This window comes from Lichenostomus cassidix, chromosome 8, assembly GCF_008360975.1.
Source record: "Lichenostomus cassidix isolate B80296 chromosome 8, HeHo_3.0, whole genome shotgun sequence".
Lineage (NCBI taxonomy): Eukaryota > Metazoa > Chordata > Aves > Passeriformes > Meliphagidae > Lichenostomus > Lichenostomus cassidix.
Window position 1 is genome coordinate 8,882,579 of NC_139489.1, and position 22,597 is coordinate 8,905,175.

Sequence of the window (22,597 nt, forward strand, 5' to 3'; positions counted from 1 at the left end):
CCGCGGGGGAACTACCGCTCCCGGCACGCTGCGCGCCAGCCCCACCGCGGGACGCCGGGGGCGCCGCCGCGCGGGGCGCGCTGGGAAGTGTAGTGCCGAGGAGGGAGGCGGGGTCCCGCGGGGCATGCCGGGAGGTGCAGTCCCGCTCCGCCACAGCCCGGGAGGCTCCGGCAGCTCTGCCCGGCTCTGCAGCCACCCGCCGCCTCTCCCGGGCTAGCTGAGCTCCGGCCCAGCCCACGGCGATCCCCAGTCTGTCCCCGGCACATGTACCCGAGCAGGCAGCACTGACATGGCCGCTGCCCTGTCACCGAGACCGCCAGGCTCTGCTGCTTCAAGGTAAAAATGATCCAGCTTCAGCCCCGCTCTGTCCCTCCCTGCAGTAACCGAGCTGGGGAGTGTGGCCTTCACAGAGCTGCAAATCAAGCTGCTTCTCTTGGGAATTCTCCCAGCCCACTTCGGTACTCGCGCTCGGAGACGTAACTATACAAAGTTAATTAGAGCCTTGACATAAGAGAGGGGGAAAAACGTCTCGAAGTCATACAATGCGTAAAGAATTTATTTAAGACAAGCAAACATGCAAGTGAAACAAGAAAAGCCACTGTACTTGGCAGGATGACTGCAGTCAACAAGAGCACCTTTAAAGTACAATTGCTTCCCTAATGATTGCCACAAGAACCGTATTCAAAGCCGCCGTGTTAGATTAGAACAATTTTTAAAAAAACAACAGGAATTCCATTTTCCTTAGGAGAAAATATCTAGTCTAGTAAAGAATCGTGAATGAGGTGCAGTGGCTTCCTCCACTGAGGCAAATTCATCAGGAATTAGGAAACATTTTACCAAGGAACAGAAGTTCCTTCAATTTTGTCCATGGATTACATGGAGTGATAAATAGGTGTCACACTGTTTTTTGCAGTTCAGCTGCACACTGTGAGGCTCAGGCCAGGAATTACCTGAGCAAACATTACACTCAAGATGAATACACAGATCTGCTATATGCCTATTGTAAATGAGGTTATCCAAATTAAAATGTCTAATTCTTTAATTTTTGAACTGTTTGAATACACAAGATTATTTTTCTAATTGTTTGCTACTGCTATGGAAAAAAATTAATCCTATTTAACAGGTAGGGAAGACCAAAATAAAGTGTTGATGTAGCTAAGGCCACAGAAGGTGTCACCACCAGAGCACAGTCAGGTACTAACATCTCATCCCTTTGTGCTCAGATGACCAAGCTGTTCATTAAGAAACTGAAACAAAATGAAAACTGTGCTTAGAGCTGGAGTTGCAGTCCTGCTCAAGGGTGCAGCAGCACTCAGCAAATGAGTCCCTGCCAGGGGGAACAGAGACATGGCAAGTAGGAACATAGAGGCACAAAAGGCAAATAACTCATCCCGTGTTACCAGAGCTCAGTGGTACAGCAGGAGACAGCAGCAGCTCTCCCAAGCATCAGCCAAAGACAGTTTTGGCAGCAGCCAAAAATGCAACATTAAAACAGAGGGAGCTCTGAAAGGTCTTTGCACGTACTGTACAATCAGAAATTAATTTTGTGACCTTCCAGAACTCAAAATAGACATCTTTGGTAAAGAAACACTGGACAATTTCACGGGAAAAGCAGGATGTTTGTCTGCAAGACCTGTGGCCTTTGTGGTAGGAGTATCATAGGTACTGTCAGAGCTGAAACCCAGCATGGTAACAAGCAAGAGAGAGGACTGCCCTGAAGGCCTGCTCCAGGGTCTGCTTTTATTCTGCTCAAATCTACAGGCAAATTAAAAGAAAGAGTAAGTCCCACAAGTAATATGAAGTGGATAGAAACACTGGGTATGGTCTGTTATTTGGGGTTTAATGAATGGTTTATGGACATAGTGCAACTGTAGCACATTTCACTTTCCTGTGTAAAAAATTAGTAATAAAGATATCAAAGTTGATGGCTGAGCAGTTCTTTAGCCGTAATAAACTTTCATGCCTTCACCCTTCTTTTGTTTCCCTCATCATTGTAGTAACTAAAGTTTTCAAAACCATTTCACAGTAGTGACTGAAGTAATTACCCAAAATAATGCCCTAGTCTGGTAACGATGTGTTTGGAATTTGATTTAGACTCCACCATTCTTTATCTAATCTCCAAGAGATCTGATGCTTCAAGGAGCCAGCTTGCAGTCATTGTAATAAATCCACAAACTTTGGCACAGAAGCTACAGGATCTCCAGAAAGGAGGTGAATTAAAAGAAGTACATTGTAGGAAAACCTACTTGGGAAGGAAGGTTTAATTTGGACAGTGCTTTTGACAAATTGTGGCAACAATTACTTTGTGGAAGGGCACGCTGAGGAATGTGCTCCTTTAACACCTTATTTTCCAGTAGTTAATAGGGGTCATTGAAGGGGTAGTGGGGGTGTCCAGCATCTCTGGCTACTAGCTTTCCATCCACCTGTGAAGTAAACAAAACAGAAACTAAAGTCAGAAAGACAAAATCCATTCTTACTCTCAGTTTCAAGTTCTCCATGACTTAGATTTCTAAACCTTTGTATTCCAAACATCTGGGAGTATATTTTTCAGCTTAAACAAGAGCTCCTCCCTCTACTCCCAAGTCCTCTTAGCATTTCTTGAAAGAAAATACAGACTTCTGTAGCCTAGAGCAAGAGTCTTTCAAGCTGCAGAGACTTGAAGAATTAGATTAAGAATAGTTAAAAGCCTTTTGCCTTGTAGCTGTTATTGAGTAAGTGTTGTAACATGCACACTTCAAAACACTTTACTGGAGTTGGAGCCTTTGTCCATCTTTCTATGATAGAGAATTGCTAGACTGCCAATTTTAGAGATTGATAAGATAAAACATATTGAGAGGCTTGTTCAGAGTCATGTACTGAAGTATTTATAGTGTCACTGAACTCCGTTTAGGAACATTTCCACAGAAGACCAGCTTGTCCAGATGTAAAATGGGAGCACAGAAACCAACATTCACACATAACCAGAGGCTCAGGCTGGCCCAGAACCAGATGTGGCCATGCAGGAGTCTCAGCTCCTACATCCCAGCTTGAATAATTCAGATGCACAAGCTGGATTTCTAGTTGCACTAAGTCCATTGCAACACCCCCAACTGCCAAGAAGCTGACGTAGAACCTCATCTGTAATGTCTGGGGCAGTCTGGGTGCAGCACTGTTCCAGAGCACACACCTCTCCAGGTGTCAGGCAAGCATCATTCAGCTAAAACTTCTGTTAAACAACCAATGGCTGAATAAAAGTTATTTTAGAGAAATCATTGATTTTTATATATATAAACGTGATGTTAGAGATCAATCAAAATGTTACAGGTGCAGAGGAAATCACTGGGACTTTCAAACCAAGTATCCACTAGCAAGCCCCATTAGCTTTGAATATAAAACCTGCATTTCAAAGCGACTGGAATTCCCGGTAATGAACTGTTTAAATGAAATTAGTCACCTGGGGGCACTGCAGAGCACGGAACGAAGATGTTACGGTGTAACATTTGACTAATGCTCCGATTAAAATAAAATAAGCCCGAAATGAAGCAATCCGTAAAACTGTGGACAGAACTGCCACAAGCAGCTTCAGGTTTCCTCAAGTTCTCTTGAGAACCAACAGCTTCCTCATGTTCCTAGAATTCCAATTCCTCACTTTCCAACCCCCCAATTCCATCCCCCTGCATATTTCTCCACACAGAACAGGCAAGCATTCTTGTTCACAGCAGGCCAAGACAGCAGCTGCCAGAAGCAATGTTTCACATCACTGATTCCAGTCTACTCCAGGAATTTGAGAGAAGGAGGGGGGATAAAAGCAGCAGTGAACACACCTGCAGATTAACAGTAGTTAACTATCAAAAACAGATCATGATGTGCTCACCACACTCCTCATCTCCTGGCTTGACAGTCATTGAAGTTTCACTTAAGTATATTCCTTGGCCAATTATGTGTTTCCAAAAGTTTGGATTTCAGACTGGTGCAAGGTAATTTCCAACCTCTATCCAGATAATGAATAGTTAAAAGTATAAAGTAACTTTAATTGTCTACGTGCAATGTAGTAGCCTCCCCTCAGGCTTTAAACAAAACACAATAAGGAAGAGAGTGGCACAATTTTAAGAACTTGGTGGCTACAGATCAGTGAAGTAAAGCAAGGAAGAACTGTCTCATCAGTTATGATAGGAGCTCTCATGTCACTGCCATGTCACACTTTGAAATCCAGACACTAAGTCAGATTCATAGGGAAGATAGGCATGAAGGGTTAGATGGGAATTTTAATTCACAGTTGATGAAAATTCTTTCCAATAAGCCCAGAAAGGATGGGCAGGAGACAAAAGGCTCCACTAGAGATCTTAGAGCTACAGAGCCATGATTTAACTCTCCTCATCTCGCTTCCTCCTGTCTTGTTATCTGACAATATGGCAATATCTTTGAAGCCCAGCTGCATCCCATTCACCCTTTCTCAAGCTGGATAGACTGCCACTTTGAACTGTATTTCATCTCTCCTTTGTGAATCTCTGTGATCTGATCAGGTCCCCCAGGTAACAAAACCACATGAATTATCCCTGGCTCATCCAAGCCAGGCTACGTTTTAAGGTATTTTGCAGTTTCATTATCAAAACAACTTTGTTTGCAGCATGAGCAGCAAAACACTTGAAAGAAACACATTGTCAGCAGCAGGTGTGCTTGTCACTACCCCATTCACACAGATCAGCAGCTAAGCTTGTTTGGTGTACAGACTCCTGATCCATAAACACACAGAGAATTTTGGCTGCAGGGATGTGGGGGTTTATATTTATGCACACATATAGTTAAAATTGTGGCCCTGAGGCTCATGTAAACATGACAGTGAAGGCTGTAATCTGTATCTAGCCTTGATATGAGACAGTCAGTCACCACACATTCACAGCTTCTCTTTCCTAACCCAGGCTGGTCACTGATATACTCTCAAGTATTCAGAAAACCCACAATGATAAATCCATGAGAAAAGCTTTCCCCAAGAAATTCATATAGCCAGTGGTCACTACTGAAGGATAATTTACAGGCAAAGCACTGAGGAGGCCAGGCTATGCTTGACAGCTCCCAAATTTGCTGAGATTTCCTGCATCTATGGGGTGTACTGTATGGCAGAGAAGGGATCAAGCACTTCAGATTCATTATAGCACAACTACAGCAACTCATTACAGTTGCCATAACCTGGCCAGTGATGCAGGGAGTGGCAACAGCTCTGTTGGACAGTCAGAAGCAGGACAAGAAGAAATGAGAAACACTATAAAGACAGGATTCAACAGGGCACTGACTTTTTTTTTTTGCAATGAGGGAAAAGGAACAAGTTTAGGTCACTTAATATAGTAAAAGACCAAGAGGACTTCAACACTTACAAGGCACTGGTTTCTCTAAAAACAAACTAGCGTCTGCAAGCACACAAGGTAAGGGTTCGTGTGACAGTAAATTACTGATGCTACAAGATGCCACAGCTAATGGATTTGGGAGGAAAAATAACAGCCTAATCCAAACTCCTTACATTGGATGAAGGTCATTACAACAGATTCTGAAAAGGGGGACATGCAGTGGAGGGGACAAATTCCCCGATGTGACTTCCACAATGGACGTGGATAACCAGCAGCACCCTGACTTTTCACTGATCTTGGAGATTTATGGTACAAAGTAGACAGTGACAGCTGGCACAAGGAGTACTTCTGGAGGAATGCCATGGAGCTTAGCCTGCTTGGACTTGAGAAGAACAAATCAGCAGGAGTCTGGTGAGATTTGAAGATGGGACTCTGACTTAAAGACCCATGGATGAGTCAGTAATGCAAACTCAAGAGAGGGCTGCCCATGTCCAAAATGGCAGATGAAAGTTTTCAATAAGCTGCCTTTTCTGTACCCAGCTTTTGAAAACTTCTTTCATCTTAGATACCTTAAGAAGATGCAGAGTTCTTATGAGTAAGAAGTTCTGATGGGAACACTAACAAAACAAAACTGTAAAAACCCCAAGTGGTGGCTATATGCACATAATGAAAACTACCAGAAACACAAGAAATTTACCGTAATCATTGGCACGATGTAACGCCAGTTTTTGTTCAGGCTTCCAATGTGACTCATCTCCTCTTCTGTGAGGCTGAAATCAAACACCTGAGAACAAAAGCCAAAGGCTTTATTCAATAACCACAGGTTGCCATCAGTTTGTCTTCTGCTTATAAATATGAAGTTGGAATTAAACTCTTACCAAACACCAAAGCAAAGGCTTAAAGTCTGAGGTGTTCACACACCTGCCAGCTCTAAGCCTACACTGGTACTGCATAGCACTCTGCCACTGAGATAGCAGTGGGACTGTTCCTCATAATAAGTGCTGCCTATTTAATAAATATTCTGTTTCCATGTAGATCTAAACCTCAAGTGAATTTATGGGAATTTCTTGGGATTTCTAGCAGCATATTACACAGCAGAATTCGGACAATGGGACCAACAGTTACAGAAACAACTCCTAACTTAAAAACAAGTATGTAATGAAGCTGGTAAAAAGATCCCAGAAGGTGATTCAGAAACATCCCTCAAGATTATTTAAAATCAAAAGTTTTCAAATAATTTCTCAAGTCTCTACTTCAGAGCAGAAGTGAATCACACTTAATCCTTCAGCATCACTAGAATGGCAGTTTGCTGCAGAAATAGTCACCAACCCTCACTTGCAGGATAGAGCAACTATTACTCATAAATAAGAATCACTGAGCATAATTAGAAGACTCCCTATTTCAATAAATTTGTGTCTCAAAAAAATTTAAGTACAGATTTTTCATTTAGACCTCCACAAAGTACATTCTTTACCTTCTGATAACAAGACTGTGCATGTGCACATCTGCACACACTCACATACTGAGTTGCTTAAAACACATTGTGTATTAAAAAAATCTTTAGCCTCCCTCCCCAGCATGTGCATACATTGATGAACAAGTATGAACCAAGTGCCTCAGCCTGCTGCTCTGCAAGCTGCAGGGCAGTATAGCAATTACTCACATGAAAAGGGCATTGCTGAAACTCCTTTCCTCCATTTCAGCTTACCTGGAGATTCTGCTGAATGCGAGCAGGAGTGACACTCTTAGGAATGACAACCACTTTACGTTGCACTTGCCATCTGCAGGAGGAGGTAAAAGACTTTGTATGTGCAGTTCAAGAACAAAAAGTATTTATTTTGGTTGAGTAATAATCTATGGCAGCAGAGATGGAACTTCTGTGACATAAAAATCCTTAGAAGAGGAGTAGCACAGCCCTGTATTGTATTAGGACCTGGTGTGTCCAAGCTCAAGCAAGACAGTAACCACTGAGTTAATCAGAGAGGGGAAGATGTTCATGCCTTGGAACAAGCAACCAGGTTTCAAGCATTTTAAGCTAAAAACCCAAGAAACAGTCAGAAAAACATACTTAGGCATTTAAAGCAAGTTTTAACCTGACAACCACTCAGAAACTAGGTGAAAACCCAGATCCCTGAAGTGCCTGTCTAGTGGCTTGAGCACCAAAATCTTGAACATGTTCAGCTGTCTGGGTAACTTGCTACTGCCCAAGACTGTAGTAGTGATACTGATGGATACAAAGCCAGTTGAGAAAAATAAGGACAGAAATCCAGCTTTACTTTACAAGATGCTGATCACATTCTGGGTATCACTCAATTTCCCAGTATCCAGTAGCTGGCTATATAAAAACAAAACAGCTAACAGTTCTTCAGTGCAAAGGAGGCAGGTCTTTGCCTCAGCCCCTCTTCTTGAGAGCCCATCTGAGTGCAGCAGCAAGCACTAGAGGCTTCAAGAAACTGGCCACACACAAATTCAGTGAGCAGCTCTCAGACATGGTACACTGCTGCCTTAATTGTCCTACTGCTATTTCCCAGCAAAAAAGGTACTGTCCCAGACATGGGACCAGTCCACGGCAACTGCCTCAGACATAGATCCAGGCCCTGAATGGACCCCTCTGATCTAGTCTACCTGCCCTAAGGCAGGACCAACTCTGCCAGCTTTGTAAAACAAGCACCATGTGGGGCTTGCTTTTGGCACTCCCTGTGATTTTAACCACTCCCCGATGTGGAAGAACACACACCTTAAGTGGATTCCTTCTAGCTTGTATCTTTTGCTTTGAAGGCTGGGTCCCAAACACCACCTCTCTCACAATTGTTCTGTACCTGAGAATGATCTGTGCAGGTGACTTGCTGTGTTTTTCTGCAATCTTTTTGACCCCAGGCTCCTCTAGAAGCACAGGCTCATCTGGGTGTTTCCACATGCGATCCGGAGAGCCAAGGGGACTGTAGGCAGTGACCACCAGTCCTCGTTTCTGGCAGTGAGCGATCAGCTCGTTCTGAGCTAGGTAAGGATGGCATTCCACCTATTAAAATGACCCACAATGAGTGGCTACAGAACAAACATCAACATAAAATGGAAGAAACACGAAGTCAAGCACAGGAGAACGAAATATATCAGAGGAGCTCATTCCAGATTCCAGAAAACCTTATGAGGATAAGGTTTAAGTTAACCTTAGTAACTCAAGTCACTACCAGGAGGAAGAAGTGTCCGGTAGGCTAAGCTTACAGAAAATAAAGAACAGATCACCTAAGCTTGAGGCTGCACTTTCCCTCAGTACCAAACAGACCATCCAACAAACAAGGAACTTCTCTGCAGTAGGAATTCAAGTTACACCCTCACAATCTTTATTTCTTACAGACTAAATTGTTCCTCACAGGGACGATGAACTTTTCCACAGACCTGTTCAACTAAGCAAGTATAAATGCCCACAGAACATGGATGTAGGCTTCCTTCCCAATAAATTAATCTGCCTAGAAAGACAGCCTCTGTGCGCCTGCTCCTGCAGAGCTGGTTATATTCTTCCCTGCAAATAGAAAACTAGACCTCTTGTGCTAAACACATAACATTGGTTTGCAAATTCTTCACTCTTATGGCCAAACAGGAAAGGTATTTGTCTCCTTTACCAATCTTACCTGGAGCACAGCTGGTTTCACAGTAGCCACACTTAGTACATCATCAATCTGACGACTGTTGAAGTTTGACAGCCCAATAGCTTTCACAAGACCTTTTTCCACCAGTTTCTCCATAGCCTTCCAGGTATCCTTGTAATCAATGTAATCATAACGCATCGTGTTATCAGGATTCTTTGGGAAGAGATTGTCCCCTCGTCTACAGCATCAAAGGTGAAGTGTAAGTACACATACCACATTATATTATGCTAGTTCTTCACTAAAATATACCTTTCTCAAAGTATTCTTAGAAGTTTATACATAATCTGGAGGGCAGAGTATGAATAATTATTTCTACTTAACTGTTTTTAATTAACTTAATTATTTCCATTCTTTCTACCAACAAGTAGAAATAATGGAAAACTGTAGAGTGTACAGTTTCCAATGAGAAAAGAAATGAAACTGCTTTATTAGACTTTCAGTTTTGTCAACCGTGTCACAACATCATTTAGATTTAAATATTAGTAGTATCTAAACATAAATCATTATTTGTGTTATGTGTCATTATCAAAGCAATGTTTGATGGGGTGGTTTTTTTCAAGCAAATGAAAAGCAAACCTGTTGCACAACAGGGGAATTTTTAACAGCTCTTCCTCCAGACCAATTCTAGTTGAAAACACTTCCTCATTCTGTTATGCTGAGGAATGTATTTATACTTTAAGCATCTTTCATATTATCATTAGTATTTGACACTTGTAAAATTCAGCTCATATGACTAGAAGGAGAAAAAACATTCTCAGATTTGCAGAACAGAGGCCCCTTAAACTGACAGGGCTTGAGCAAAGACTCCATGCAAACTTCTGGTCAGGAGATTTATTCCCCCTGCTTTTTTGCTGACTGTACTTGGGTGGGGGAACAACTGCTTCCACATCTACAAGGAAATAGAGTATGGAACTGTGCTTCTCATGGGATTGTATGATAAGTGAATTTAGCACTTAACTGGAAAACCTTCTTGTCTCTTATTTCCTCAAATCATAGAGTTACTGCAATTAGTGTCATATGAAGTAATTTCACTTCATCCTCTTACAGATACCATGATAATGCATATGCTTGTCCACGCCAGTGCAGTTAGTAACTCAAATGAAAAGTGTTGTCTTTATGAAGCACTTAATTCCCATCTTACAGATCACGACAACTAAGGCACAAAGCAGTTTTGGTATCTCCTCAGGGTTACCAAGTAGGCCAATGGCAGAACCAAGAATAGCTGCCACACTTCCCCAATGCCCAGATGAAGACACTAGATTATTTTAAACTTTGAACACAAAAAAACACCTTGCAGGGAGCATAAACAGGAAGAAACTCACAGCTCAGAAAGAAGGTCCTCAGGACATAACATGAGCCACTTATGTAAAACTGGTGTTTCTGCATTCTGTGCCCTTTCCATCTAGAACTTACTCGAAGGCATGAGGCCAGTGCATGAGGTACAGGTCCAGGTAATCCAGTTTCATATCTCCAAGTGTTTTCCTTAGTGCTGGCTCTACATCTTCTGGGTGGTGCTTGGTATTCCAGAGCTTTGATGTTACAAACAGGTCCTCCCTTTTAATAACCTTTAGGAAAGGAAGGAGAGCATAATATACTGGAGCAAGTTCAGAAAGAAAATTGCAACAGTTCCCCAATTAGTTCTAAAATAAAGAGAATAACTGAAGTTTTGTGGTTTGTTTTGGTTTTGGGTTGGTTTTTTTTTTTAAGATAACATATGGAACCTACAAATTTACAAATTAAACCTTTCAAAAATTTACTGGATGGAGAAGAGCCAAGGAAATACACACAGTGGGAAGTCCTAAAGTATTTTAAATAATTTAGCAATTTATTAGAACTTCTGAAAAAAAAACAATCCTTTTCATGTACACACTCTTCCAAGCCTTCCAATTCAAGGGTTAAAGCCACTACTAAGTGTGATGTGGCCAAAAGAAAGACTACTCAACTTATTCATATGTATAAAATTTATTCATATGTAAATTTTGACATTTCTATTTAACAATTCACATATTCCAGGCCCAACCAGCTAACTTACTCATCACATGCTATAAACCAAGATTGCTTCTTGTGGAAAGAGTGTGGGAAAATAAAGAGAGATTCCCCAAACCTCTGCATTTGAGCTTCTAGGCTTTGGAAGGATCACACTAAGAACTGAGAGCCCTGTACCCTGTGTTGGAAGGGTAAGAACCAGAAATAAAACAATGGAGAACTGGTTAACTAGAGACCATAAAATACAAAAGGGAGATCACACTAGACAAACTGGAGCACAGGATTCCATCAGAAAGGATGCTTCTCACTGTGTTAAGTCTGACAAAATTTCACTCAAGTCTGTATTTTGAAAAATTTGGAATTATTCATTCCTTAGTTTCTCTCTTCCAACCATTCAATTATTTCTGTGTTTCACACAAGAATGTTGTATTTAAAAGGAAGATATTTAAAAATTATTTTTAAAAGAATTTTAATTCAAATTCTAGTTCTAAGTTAGCCAGCTAATATGAACTGAACAAAAGGCCTATGCTTCCCTTTGTTAGTTACCACAGTTTAGTAGGGAGGAATCCCTGGGGCAAGCTGAAAACTGCCTCTCTCAAGCACATCACATAACAAAGAGACTGCCCTAAAGCCAAGGCAAGAGCAGCAGGAAAGAAAGAACATGAAAACTTTTTTTCCATGGGCTGTGAGGCTGTACAGGTAATCCTTTTGGCCCCTTTAGGGAATAAATTTAAGATTCCACCTCAGCTCATCCATAGGAATGCCTGTCACATTTCATTATACTTGGACCTCAGACTCTAAGGTATAGAGTCTGGAGTCACAGTTATGAACCCTTCACATGCAATCACTGTTTAAAAACTTTAAAAATCACCACAATTTACTTACTCATATTTTATCAAAAAAATGTACAGTTGGTACTTTATCAATAACCAAAAAACCAAATTTGCTGCAGCTACCCACCACTGCATGCTAGACTGGAAAGTCAGAGTAACTTTTCATATAAATCATGGCAAATATTTTACATTATAACTATTGATTCTGGAACCCCAAAGTATCCAAACTGGGATATTTGGTGAGCATAAAAGGGGCAGGAAGGGGAAAAACAACAATAACAGAAGAGGCAATTTCTGTAGCTTCCATCCAAATATCCCTTCCTTCCCACGACAGCCAGGAGGGTTTCAAGAGGAGAGAAACTCCTCTTTCACGCCTTCCCTTGATAAACAGCAAACAGCTGGGGCACACCAGCAGGAAAAGCCACAAATGTTAACTTCACAAGTTTTGGCACAGCACAGAGTCAGCCAGACAACTGCTGTGTTTTTACCTTGTTGGGCCCAACACACTCCTGGAAAGCCTCCCCGATCTCGGCCTCGTTGCTGTAGGCAGCAGCACAGTCGATGTGGCGATAGCCCACGCTGAGGGCATGTTTCACTGCCTCCTTCACCTGCAAACACAGACACAGCCACTGAACAGAGACATGGCACTGGGGAAAAGGTACAAAACACTGAGAGGCTCAGTGAGGAACACCCACAGACCTGCACAAGGTCATGAGATTCAGGCAGGAGGGTCTGGAGTCTCTGTGGCACAGCCTTTGGGGGGAAGAGACAACTGCTGGCAGACATTCCAAGAGGAACAAGAAAATGGATCATGCACACAGTACCAGCATGGAGAATGCACCAGATGGAACAAATCCCTGCTCTTTGCTAGAGGTGCCACACTTTTCTTAAGTAGAAAACGAGCTTTAAGAAGCAGTCTTCAAATCACTCACGACAAACTTTCTCACCTAAGTGACAAATCAATGTCAGTCAAACCTGAAATATATTTTCTCCCTCCCGGTAATTAGAATTGGTTAGAAGCCAGAAGATTCTGGCTTCTAACTCCAGAATCACCATAGTTTGGGTTTGGTTCAGCTACTCACACTTAATTACCAAGACAATGCTCTTTTATGGAACATTTTTATTTCTTGTCTCATTCTTACTGATTGCACAATGGAAGTCATACTGCTGGGATACTCCTGATGTTGCTCACAACATTACATTTTGCTTTCCACATTGCTGACAATGAAGGTGTTGCCAACAGCAACACATTCCTTGCTCCATATTGTTACACAAAAGCCAGAATGGTTGGGAACCAAGTCTCTTTACTTCAAATCTGTATCTCCTTTTGAAAGCTCTAATGAAGCAAAAGCACAAAATGTCTTCACATGTGGGCCTCAGATATGGAGCAAGCCTAGAAACCAGAAGGAAACACAAAATGGCACCTTTGTGAGGACTCATAAGGAGCTATGGAATAAAGATTTTTTTCTAACTGATTGTGCAAGAATGAAGAATTACTACAGTTGCCAGTGTAGTCATCATCTCCCATTATGCTGATGACCATTTAGTAAAATCCATTTCATTTAACTTCCAGTGGACAGTTGGCACACCTTCTCTCTTACATCTGTCCATCTGAAGTACTACAGAAAGAATAACACACCCCATCTGCACAGGGATTTCTACACATTGCCCCTGACTTGTCTCTCAAGACTGTGGGAAACTGTAAATTACTGTGTATAAGGCTTGATGCAATAGATGCCATAAGTGTTTACTGAGATTACACGTCTCTTGTCATGAGATTAAAACTTATGTCCACAAAGTCTAGAGGGAGATTGATTTCTTTCAACTTAAAGTACCAGTATTTTCAAATTTAAAGCTGACAAAATTAGAAATACCAAGTATAGATGTGTACAGTCCTGCTTTCACATGCTACTGAAAGGCAACGGGGAATCAAATTTGAGATCTCTCTCCTACTGGTGGATTTCATTTGTTTTTCTTGTCAAGAAGTGCAGTAAAAGCAGACACAGGATATTCTGACTGCATTCTTTGGCATTTTGAGAGGAGAACTGGAATGTAGCTCAGTTTCCCTTAGCCTGGATTACAAAGCACTTCTATTACAGCAGTGAACTCTTCCTTTTTCTAGCAGGATGGTACTTACAGCCCTTGTTTCACCTGACAAAGACATTTCTCAGGTCACTACAAAGTAAAGGGCAGGGTAATTCTGAAATTATGTGAAATATAGTAAAGGCTTTTATGACTCAGTATCTATCCTCTGAAGAGGTAAGCATTGAGGAGAGGGATGGAAAAGGGAAAGCAGCAATGTTCTATGTCTGGAACCCCCTATTTCCTGTATCAGATTAATACTTTTTTTAATCAAATAGGCACAAAGTTCACAATAAATGAAAGTAGGCACTGCTCACAGAAAACCAGAGATAAAGCACTACAAATATGTCTCTGCAAAGCAATCAACAAGAGGCTGTATTTCTTTATCAGCACATTTTGATAAATTTTTGGCACTGAAGAACTGGAACTTTAAATAAGGTTTGGATCTGAGAAAATAATCTGTATTTGTGTAAACTACTCTCAGCCTACTAAAACATTCCAATGTGAACTGAGAGCTCCTATTCCACTCAGAAAGAAAACAATCAACAGGAAATGTGCACAAAAAAAGGCATTTTTCAAGGGGAAAATGTAAGTTTTCCCTTACATAGATGTTAGTTTAAGAAAAGTACATTTTTTAAAGACATTTTGTGTTTTTGAGGTTAACTTCAGACAGGTACATATATTTCATGGTAGGGGACAGAGGAAAATAAAACACAACAGAAGCAGTTGAAGATTCAAATGCCCCTGGATTTTTGGTGTTGTGAAGTAACAATAGCCAAAGGATCCTTCAAACTTTCCATATATACTTGAGTTTAGTGAGTTCACTTTAGGCAAGTTGAGTCACACAGCTCGAGTGTGACTCACCAATCCATCACCACAGAACTAAAAAGTTAAGTCTAGCTAAAAGTAGGACTGGAAGGATTTTAAGACATCATCCAGTCTATCCTCATGGCTCACAACTGGACTGAGTAAATCCAGACCCACTCCTACACTCATTTGTTAAAGCCCTTCTTGTGACAGGCAGTTTATTCCAATGCTTTGAAATCTTTATGCTCCAGGTCTTTTAGATGACTCATAAAGATGGCCCTGATGCCACATCCCATTCCTCCCAGACATGAAATCCACAGCTTGCCCCTTGTGAGGACTTTTTGCACATTTGCCAAGTGCCAGCACAGCTCCTCTCTAACCTCTCTTGACCACATAACTGTAGGTGCTTCCACCTTTCATCACAGCTCACCTCTCCCAAACCTTGCCCCACTGCTGCTGCTGCCTCATCAGCTGTTTCATGCCTTTCTTCAAATGGTTTGCCCCAAAACAGACAGGTATTGCAGCTGGAGATTAATTCTCCTTCACTTTATAACAAAGTCCAAAGAACTACACTCCCATTTAAACATCCTAATAAGGGACTTGGCCTTGCCACCCACTCACTTTTGGTTTTGAAGATGGACAAATGCAGTATCATTGGCAGAATTCAGAAACAGAATCTGTAAGTTCCAATTAATTATAATACCCCTTGATTGATTTCCAGTTCTTCAATTTGCCTCTCACAAGGTTAAAAAACTAACAAGCCATCTTTATACTTCCAGGCAACACAGAGTTCAAGTGACCCAGGAGCCTCTCCTGCATAGCCCCAAACCATTATGAAGAGATTTCCACCCTAACAGTTCAATACTACTGGGAAAGAAAAGGCTCTGACAAGCCTCCCCTGCTTCCTACAAAGTTGACACATTTCAGCAGTCCAAGCACATTTGCTGACAGAAAAGGAAAAAACCCAGATGATCAGTGTACATGATATTCAGATGCACTATGACCAGAACCTAAGTGTTGCTCTATCAGTTTCTATATACTGGAATAAAGTTTGCTGAAAAGGAACTCCCACCACCAGATAAGTAATGCCAACTTAAGAGCTGGTGTTCCCTAAAATAAAGGGGTTTGCCTCTTATCCTTCAAATGTTGAATTTAAATCCTTTCCTTTACAGTAGTGACTTTTTTTGTGTCTGTAACCAGGATTCTCTATATTGTCTAACAAACTTCAAGAATTAAACATTCTCCCCCGAAACTGCAATCCTGTCACAAGACACCCTGTCTGACTGGTTTTCTTATGGGCACATTTCCTCTTCAGCTTTTCCAAAGTTTCACACAGAAATACAACTTCCCTAAGCCCTGTGTCTCCCTCTCCCACAGAACCAGCCTCTGCCACTGCAGGTTAGGCTGCTCATCAGGTGGAGATCAATCCTCCAGGTTGAAAGCATGGCACACTTGAGAGAAGAGAACAAAGCATTAAAGGATTAAAGATAATCCAGCTGCAATATCAAAAAGCCCTGCTACTGACATTCTTGATGCTCCTGTCTGAATGGATTTCTCTTTGAACTCATTCATGCTGCCAGTTCATAAATTTCTATACTGTGCTCCCCTCCATTCAACAGCTCTCCATTCATATTCCTATGGAAACATGTAAAACAAATCTCTCTTCTAGCATTTGACCATGTGAAACACAAAACATCCTATTATTTTATACAGTGTCCATCCTATGTCTTTCAACATGGATTTAAATTCAATTATTTCTCCCCCATTCTTAATATCTAGGAAACTAAGGCTGCAATGACACCTTTGTACTGGGCTGCTAATATCTGTCTACAAGGTCAGCTTGTTTACAATCAAGAACAGTAACAGCAGTAATAAAGAAATTACTCAAGCTTGGCAAGGGAAAGAATTACACTCTGCAAAATATTTACCCGAAATAATTTAAAAGCCATCCATTTCCACACTTACTTCTAATGCAGCCCTTGAACAAAAGAGCTTTTGATAAATAGCCTCTACTTGGGAAACAGCTAAAACTAAATCTAATCCATACTAATTCTTCTGCTTCTCTGGGTTTTTGGCCCTAGTCTTTAGTTCATAACAGCAATTATTATCCCTGAACTACATAATGTCCTTTTAAGGGTAAATCATCTGGACACTCTGCCAAATTGCTGCTATGCCCTGAATTTTCAAAAGTGATAAGCAGAGATTTATTTAGTCTATAGGAATAGCAGCAACTTCTGTAACTCTGGCCCTTTTCACTGCACTTCCTAGATTTTGCCCTCAATAGTTTCTACAAGTAAGTCTTTGAAGACAATAGAAATTCTGAAGAAGTGACCCCTAATGACTTCCAAGGAAACCCAGAGAAGATGGCTGGATCCTCTGTGGGGATCAACTGCCAGCAGCACTGCTTATTATGGCAAAATTCAACTGAATTAGATTTAAATTATGCACAAACAGGATCTGTCCCAGCTCCTTTCTAAGGCCACACTTTTCTCAGAACAATTAGTTCACAGAATAAACAACACATTCATGTTTTGTTTGTCTAGGTTCAGACATTTGCTTTAGACAAAGCACATTTAACTGCTTTGAGTGCACAGAAATTCATCCATTAAGTTTGTGCATGTTAATAAACTTAATTCAGCTGGCAGTTGATGTTTTAAGTGGCAAAGCTGCACATTCACCCTTTTCCTCATTTAAGAGGTTGACTGAGCTCTTGCACTAACTCAGCTTCTACATTAGTACAACTTCTATTCCAACAGATTCACCGTCCTGACAGTTGTTTGGACAGGAAAACCCACAGTAAAATGGCTCTGAATAGATTTAATTTTCACAGCTTGTTTCCCACCTTTTCCTCTAGCTGCACGAGAGAATAGCACATCTTGAGAAGGGTTTTAACTTTCCCTCGCAGTCATGAGCACAGCGTCATCCAAAAACCACCATGAAGCTTGCACAAGAGTAGCAGTGAGACATACATTTACTGCACAGACATGCATAGGTGTGCATAATCCAGAGAGGCTGTGGATGCCCCACCTAGCATCCCTGGGAATGCTCAGTGCCAGGGTGAATTGACCTCTGAGCAACCTGGTCCAGTGGAAGGTGTCCCTGCCCACAGCAGGGAGTTGGAAATAGATGGTCTTTAAGGTCTCTTACAACCCAGACCATTCTGTGATTCCACTATTTCTTTGAATACCAGTTAGGAATTCCACCAAGCAATGGACATTGCCTTTCACAGGAAGCACATACAATTTCTTCCCCAAAAAATTTATCTTTTAACTAAATGAAAGAGAATGGAAAAGACAGACAAGAGGGAGAAGCATTACAATAGCAGGCACACTGCAGGGCATGCAAACATTCCCACAGACTGCTTGTAGTAACAGGACTGTTTGTAGTAACACACAGAATTGTTTCCAAGTGTGGTGTTTGCCAATTCACAGCATTCAGCAGCAGAGTGAATGGCTAATGATACATGAGTCGTCTTATTCTACAAGCAGGCTGACCCAAGCAAGTTCTTTGTTTTCCTGCTAACCATTGGCTGGCTGCTGGAACAGGACTTATTACAAGAACAACTTGAGTTCCTGTCTTCCAAAATAATGCTTTCTGCTGAGTCATCAGCCTAAAACAAACGGGTGTCTGGTCAAGCTGGCAGCCTGAGGACTTAGCAGTGGAAGGGTCCAGCACCATATTATAGAAACAGCATTCACTGGTCTCTTTCTGGGTTTATGCCCCAGAGCACCACTGCCCAAGGCCAGGGTTAACAAGTCTGAAGCGATCTTCCTTTTTGGAAGGATCTGCTGCCTTAGTGCCTTAAGGCCTTAGTCATGCAAATTTGCACATGCATACCTTCCACTCACTTCAGTGGACTCAAGACTAGAGCAACTCAAGCAAAGGACCCAGGCCTCAGATCTCCAACCTTCAAAAAAAGGTGCACAAACCACACACACTAGTTGAGAGCACCATATCCTCCTGTCCCCTGCTTACCTGGCCACGGTCACTTTTCCAGGTTCCCAGTCCCACAAGAGGCATCTTCTGCCCAGTGTGGAGTGTGACAAAGTCGCATGTTGCAGGCATTTTTGCCTAGGGAATAAAAAGAACAAACCGTTTTGCAGTAATTCTGTAAGTTGCAATAAGTTACCTTTTCTGCTCACAATGGCAAAGTTTTTTTTATCAAAAAGGAAGGGCTTGCAGCATGGCCAAACATCCTCACATTCTATGTTTCTGCTCAAACAGTTAAAAAGAAACTGCATTCAGGATGAGCTCCAAAGCTGGCTAGCTGATTTCAGCAGAAGCTGAGGAAGTTACTTCCCAAGTTCTGTCACATCCACAATCATCAGTATTATATGTTTAAAAAACAACAACAAAAATAACCAAGAGTGGAAGCATGCAACATTGGCTGAATATGCAAGAGGAATGGATGTTTTCAAAGTAGAGCATTCACACAGCCCTATCCCAAAATAGTTCTGCCTTCTCAGTGTTGTAATTTTCCTCAGATAATTAGGTCCCTGCTGATGGATAAATTCACACAGACTTTATACTTTGAACTTCTTGTGCCAAACTTTTGTAGCTACAACAGCAGACACCAAACACCACACTTGTTTTTCACAGAGACAAAAGAGTAGCTGGAGTGATCCTGACCTGAAGGCCACTGTACACCAAGGAGCTAGGGATCCCTGGAACAGATAACCTGAGTAGGTCCAGGATTGTTTTGTGCTGCACTTCACACACAGCCTTGTGCTGTGGGATGCCAAGCTGCAGGATAAGCTCAGCAGCAAACTGTAACAGGGGAGTCTGCAGGCAGCTCGTGCTTTGTACCTGCAATTAAACCAACTACATTTCCTTGCCTTTATCTAAAAAGGCAGGAAGTTCTCCTTCAAGCATCCTTTCTGTTTGACAGTAGAAGTGATGAATAGAGGTGTTTTCCTGTAAAAGAATCCCTAGCAGTTCAAGGGACCCAAACAGGGTAACCCCTGCTACAGACAGTCTGCACACTGTGCTGTGCAAGTTCTGCTCAAGGCTGCACAACTTGGGGCTTCCAGCACCTGATGGGATGCACAGTTATTAAAACTGTCCTCTTTCTTTATAGGGTTAACTCTAAAAACAGCATTTGAGATGATACTTTAGAGTGTGAGTACCTTTCTCATCAGGATTGTAATGGGTCAGCACCTCCTGGTGCAAGACAATAATTACACCAAACCTACAGCTCTGGGTTTGCACTGAGCAAAGTCCAGATATTGGTGCTGAAGACATGCACTGGTGAACCAAACTGCAGGCACACATGTGTTTTATTGGGGTAGGAGGTCAGAGAAAGCAGAATGACAGTGCCAACAGTATTCTCTTCTCCTCTGAGCTTGCACAGCCAGTTTGTAGCCAGCTACATGCAAGTGGGTGCTGTTTACCTTAATTTAGTTGCCTAAATAAAAAAATCTTCTTACATCATGCAACACAACTAAAAACTTCAGGCTTTTTGATTCATTTTGGCCTATAACACAACTAAGACACTAACCATAAACTTTACACAACCATATTATGCAATCATCTTAAAGGTAAGAGTTCAGGCCAGAAGACAAGGTACATGTTTAATCAATAACTAGCATCAGCACATTTTTTAAGAACTATCTTGCTTCATGTAACATTGTATATTAACACTGCAGAGAAATCTGAACTACAGCCTCTGGAAGAATGGAACACATTAGAATGACAGACACCGGAAGAATATACATTAATTAATACTTTCCACACAGATTCTTCCCTAAAATAGGGGATTTAGAGAACCACATTTATGATGTTAGCCATAATTATCCAGTTCATTAAAAAGCTGGACACCTCTTCTTAGAAGTTCAGAGACAAAAACATAAAAGCAAACTAATTCTGGACAAGTAAGATGTGGTTACAGCTAAACATCACCAACCTACTGCCACATTCACGTGAAAGCTCAGAGTAATTCAAACACAGTGTAAGGCTGGGAGGATGCATGAATAACCAGAGCAATGTACACCTGTGCATCAACCCACAGCTACAGCTCATTTTTAACCTAAAGCACAGAGCCTTCCAGCAGTAAAACACCCACAGCTATGCATCCTATTAACACGTACAGCTATGCAAACAGGTACATATAGGCAATACTTAAGCCGCTGCTGCTGAGCAGCCTGTATCACACATTTCGGGGTGACCCCGCGCTGTTCTGGCTCCCCGGAGACACCAAGCGCGCCCACCTGCCCCTTATCGGGGCGGCGCAGGGCGGGCCCGCCCGGCCTGGGGCCACAGCGGGGCGATAAGGCAGGGCTGGAGCCCCCCAGCCCCGGCCGCGTTGTACACTCACCGCCGACAGACCGACCGACAGACAGACCGACCGACAGACAGACCGAGCGCCGCTGCCGCCCGTGCTGCCCAGCCCTTCCGCTTCCGCCGGCAGCGCGCCGGGCCGGGCCGGGGCAGCGCGGGTGGCCCTGCGGCTCAAATGTGAAAGTCCAGCCGCGGGGTTCAGCGGGGCTGAGCTGCTGGCACAGCCCTGCCCCGGCGGCGCTCGGAGCCAGGCCAGCCCCGCTCCCGGCACCGAGCCGCTCCCCTAACCCATCCATCGGCTCCCCTAACCCATCGGCTCCCGGCACCGAGCCGGGGTTTGCCCCGCTGATGTTCCGTGCCCTCCCGGCCTGGTTCCCGTGGGAAGCTCAGGCAGCCCAGCCTCGCCGCTCCCGCTAGTAGTAGTAGTCCTTTATTAGTGATAAATGCCATGGCCCCTCCACACGTGGAAAAGAGAGAAAAGGCGAGCCCGGCCCCTGAATTCGACATGTAGGGTTTTCATCTCCCTGACTGCTGTGTGTTGTGGCCTCTTGCAGCCGTTTCTGCTCGTAGGAAGACCGAATTTACCCAGTTTTATTTGCAGCCCTAAGCAACAGGGATCCAGGGAAAGTGCAAGGCCTGTTACAGTCATTTTGCCTCAGCTTTTATGCTCAAAGGTGCATAAAGGGGAAGAAGTGGCACTTTCCGAGAAGGCTGCTGTCCTTGCAGGTTGCTGGGAATGCATTTCCTTGTTTGCTGGGGATTGCAGTGAGATTGAACCAGGCTCATTCAGCAGTGCTTTTACTGCTGGTCAGGGACAGTCCTGCTACTGGTAAGTCACAGCCTTCCCCTGAACAGACTTTGACCTGTAATCGAGAAATAACTGTGCACCCAATCTTAAACACACCTTAAAAAAGCACTCACCTTAAACAATCTTAAAAAAGATAATCAGTTTTGACTTTTACTCCAGGCTTTCATCTTTACAAGCAATTTAGAAACATTAGAAAAAGATTAGATCAGAAATAAGGCAATAGATACCTCTGGTGGGGCTTTGAAGAGGCTGTTATTTATTTCCAGAAAGATAATTCTGCTTCAGATTCTGCCTTTGCTGTTCTGACTTTAACTGCTCAGGAGGTTTAAAGGCACAAAGGTCAATTAATCTTTCGGGAATGCATGCAACCAGATTTTTCTCTTGCACAGCCTCTTTTGACAAAGTGGAAGAAAAGTGCAAGGACAAGATGACAATTATAAATAACAGGAAGTAGGAAATGACAGAATAAAGGCAGAGGAATCACTGCTGTATTTGATTTATTTTTATGGAGACCCTGTCAATCACGAATCCATTTGAAAATCCACAGTCTTCAAGCAAAAGAAGATACTTGAATTATATAAATCTCACATGTGAAAACTTTAACAAACCTCAGCCTCCAGTAATGTAATAGAGAGTAAAAGGGAAAAGGTAAGGAAGACTATGACATTTTTGTCTTTGTCCATAACATCTTTGTCATCAGAAGGCAGTGATTATCCAAACATACACCAAAAGCTTCCTAACTGAAAAAAAAATCTGCAGAGAAAGAAGATGCAGTGTAAGACATTTTGAACTAGAAATACAATCTTCACTTGATATAAACAAGGAAAGCAAATATGT

At 42.3% G+C, this 22,597-nt stretch overlaps 1 protein-coding gene and 1 long non-coding RNA gene across 3 annotated transcripts; one reads left to right on the top strand and one right to left on the bottom strand.

Annotated features, from left to right (window-relative positions):
* Positions 1–42: 42 nt before the first annotated feature.
* LOC146433779 (uncharacterized) lies at positions 43–3,248 on the top strand. The gene is made up of 2 exons (XR_014853713.1): positions 43–336; positions 2,891–3,248. It is a non-coding gene; the product is annotated as an uncharacterized LOC146433779 (long non-coding RNA).
* Positions 539–21,086, bottom strand: AKR1A1 (aldo-keto reductase family 1 member A1). Of its 2 annotated transcripts, none has more exons than XM_085067732.1 (9): positions 20,990–21,086; positions 18,652–18,747; positions 12,276–12,395; positions 10,382–10,533; positions 8,951–9,146; positions 8,141–8,340; positions 7,030–7,102; positions 6,019–6,105; positions 539–2,423 (listed from the first exon to the last, which is right to left on the bottom strand). In XM_085067732.1, the coding sequence occupies exons 2-9, from the start codon at positions 18,739–18,741 to the stop codon at positions 2,358–2,360; spliced, it is 984 nt and encodes a 327-aa protein (XP_084923858.1). In that variant the 5' UTR covers positions 18,742–18,747; positions 20,990–21,086; the 3' UTR covers positions 539–2,357. The 2 variants fall into 2 exon arrangements, with proteins under 2 accessions (XP_084923858.1, XP_084923859.1); XM_085067733.1 differs by lacking the exon at positions 20,990–21,086 and adding an exon at positions 20,794–20,815.
* Between the last annotated feature and the right edge of the window lie 1,511 nt (positions 21,087–22,597).

Coding starts and splice junctions, on each gene's coding strand:
- AKR1A1 (XM_085067732.1), bottom strand. CDS start 18,741: ATGCCTGCAACATGCGACTTTGTCACACTCCACACTGGGCAGAAGATG. Junction 12,396..18,651: donor GGAAAAGTGACCGTGGCCAG/GTAAGCAGGGGA, acceptor CTGTGTTTGCAG/GTGAAGGAGGCAGTGAAACA. Junction 8,341..8,950: donor TGAAACCAGCTGTGCTCCAG/GTAAGATTGGTA, acceptor TCATTTTAATAG/GTGGAATGCCATCCTTACCT.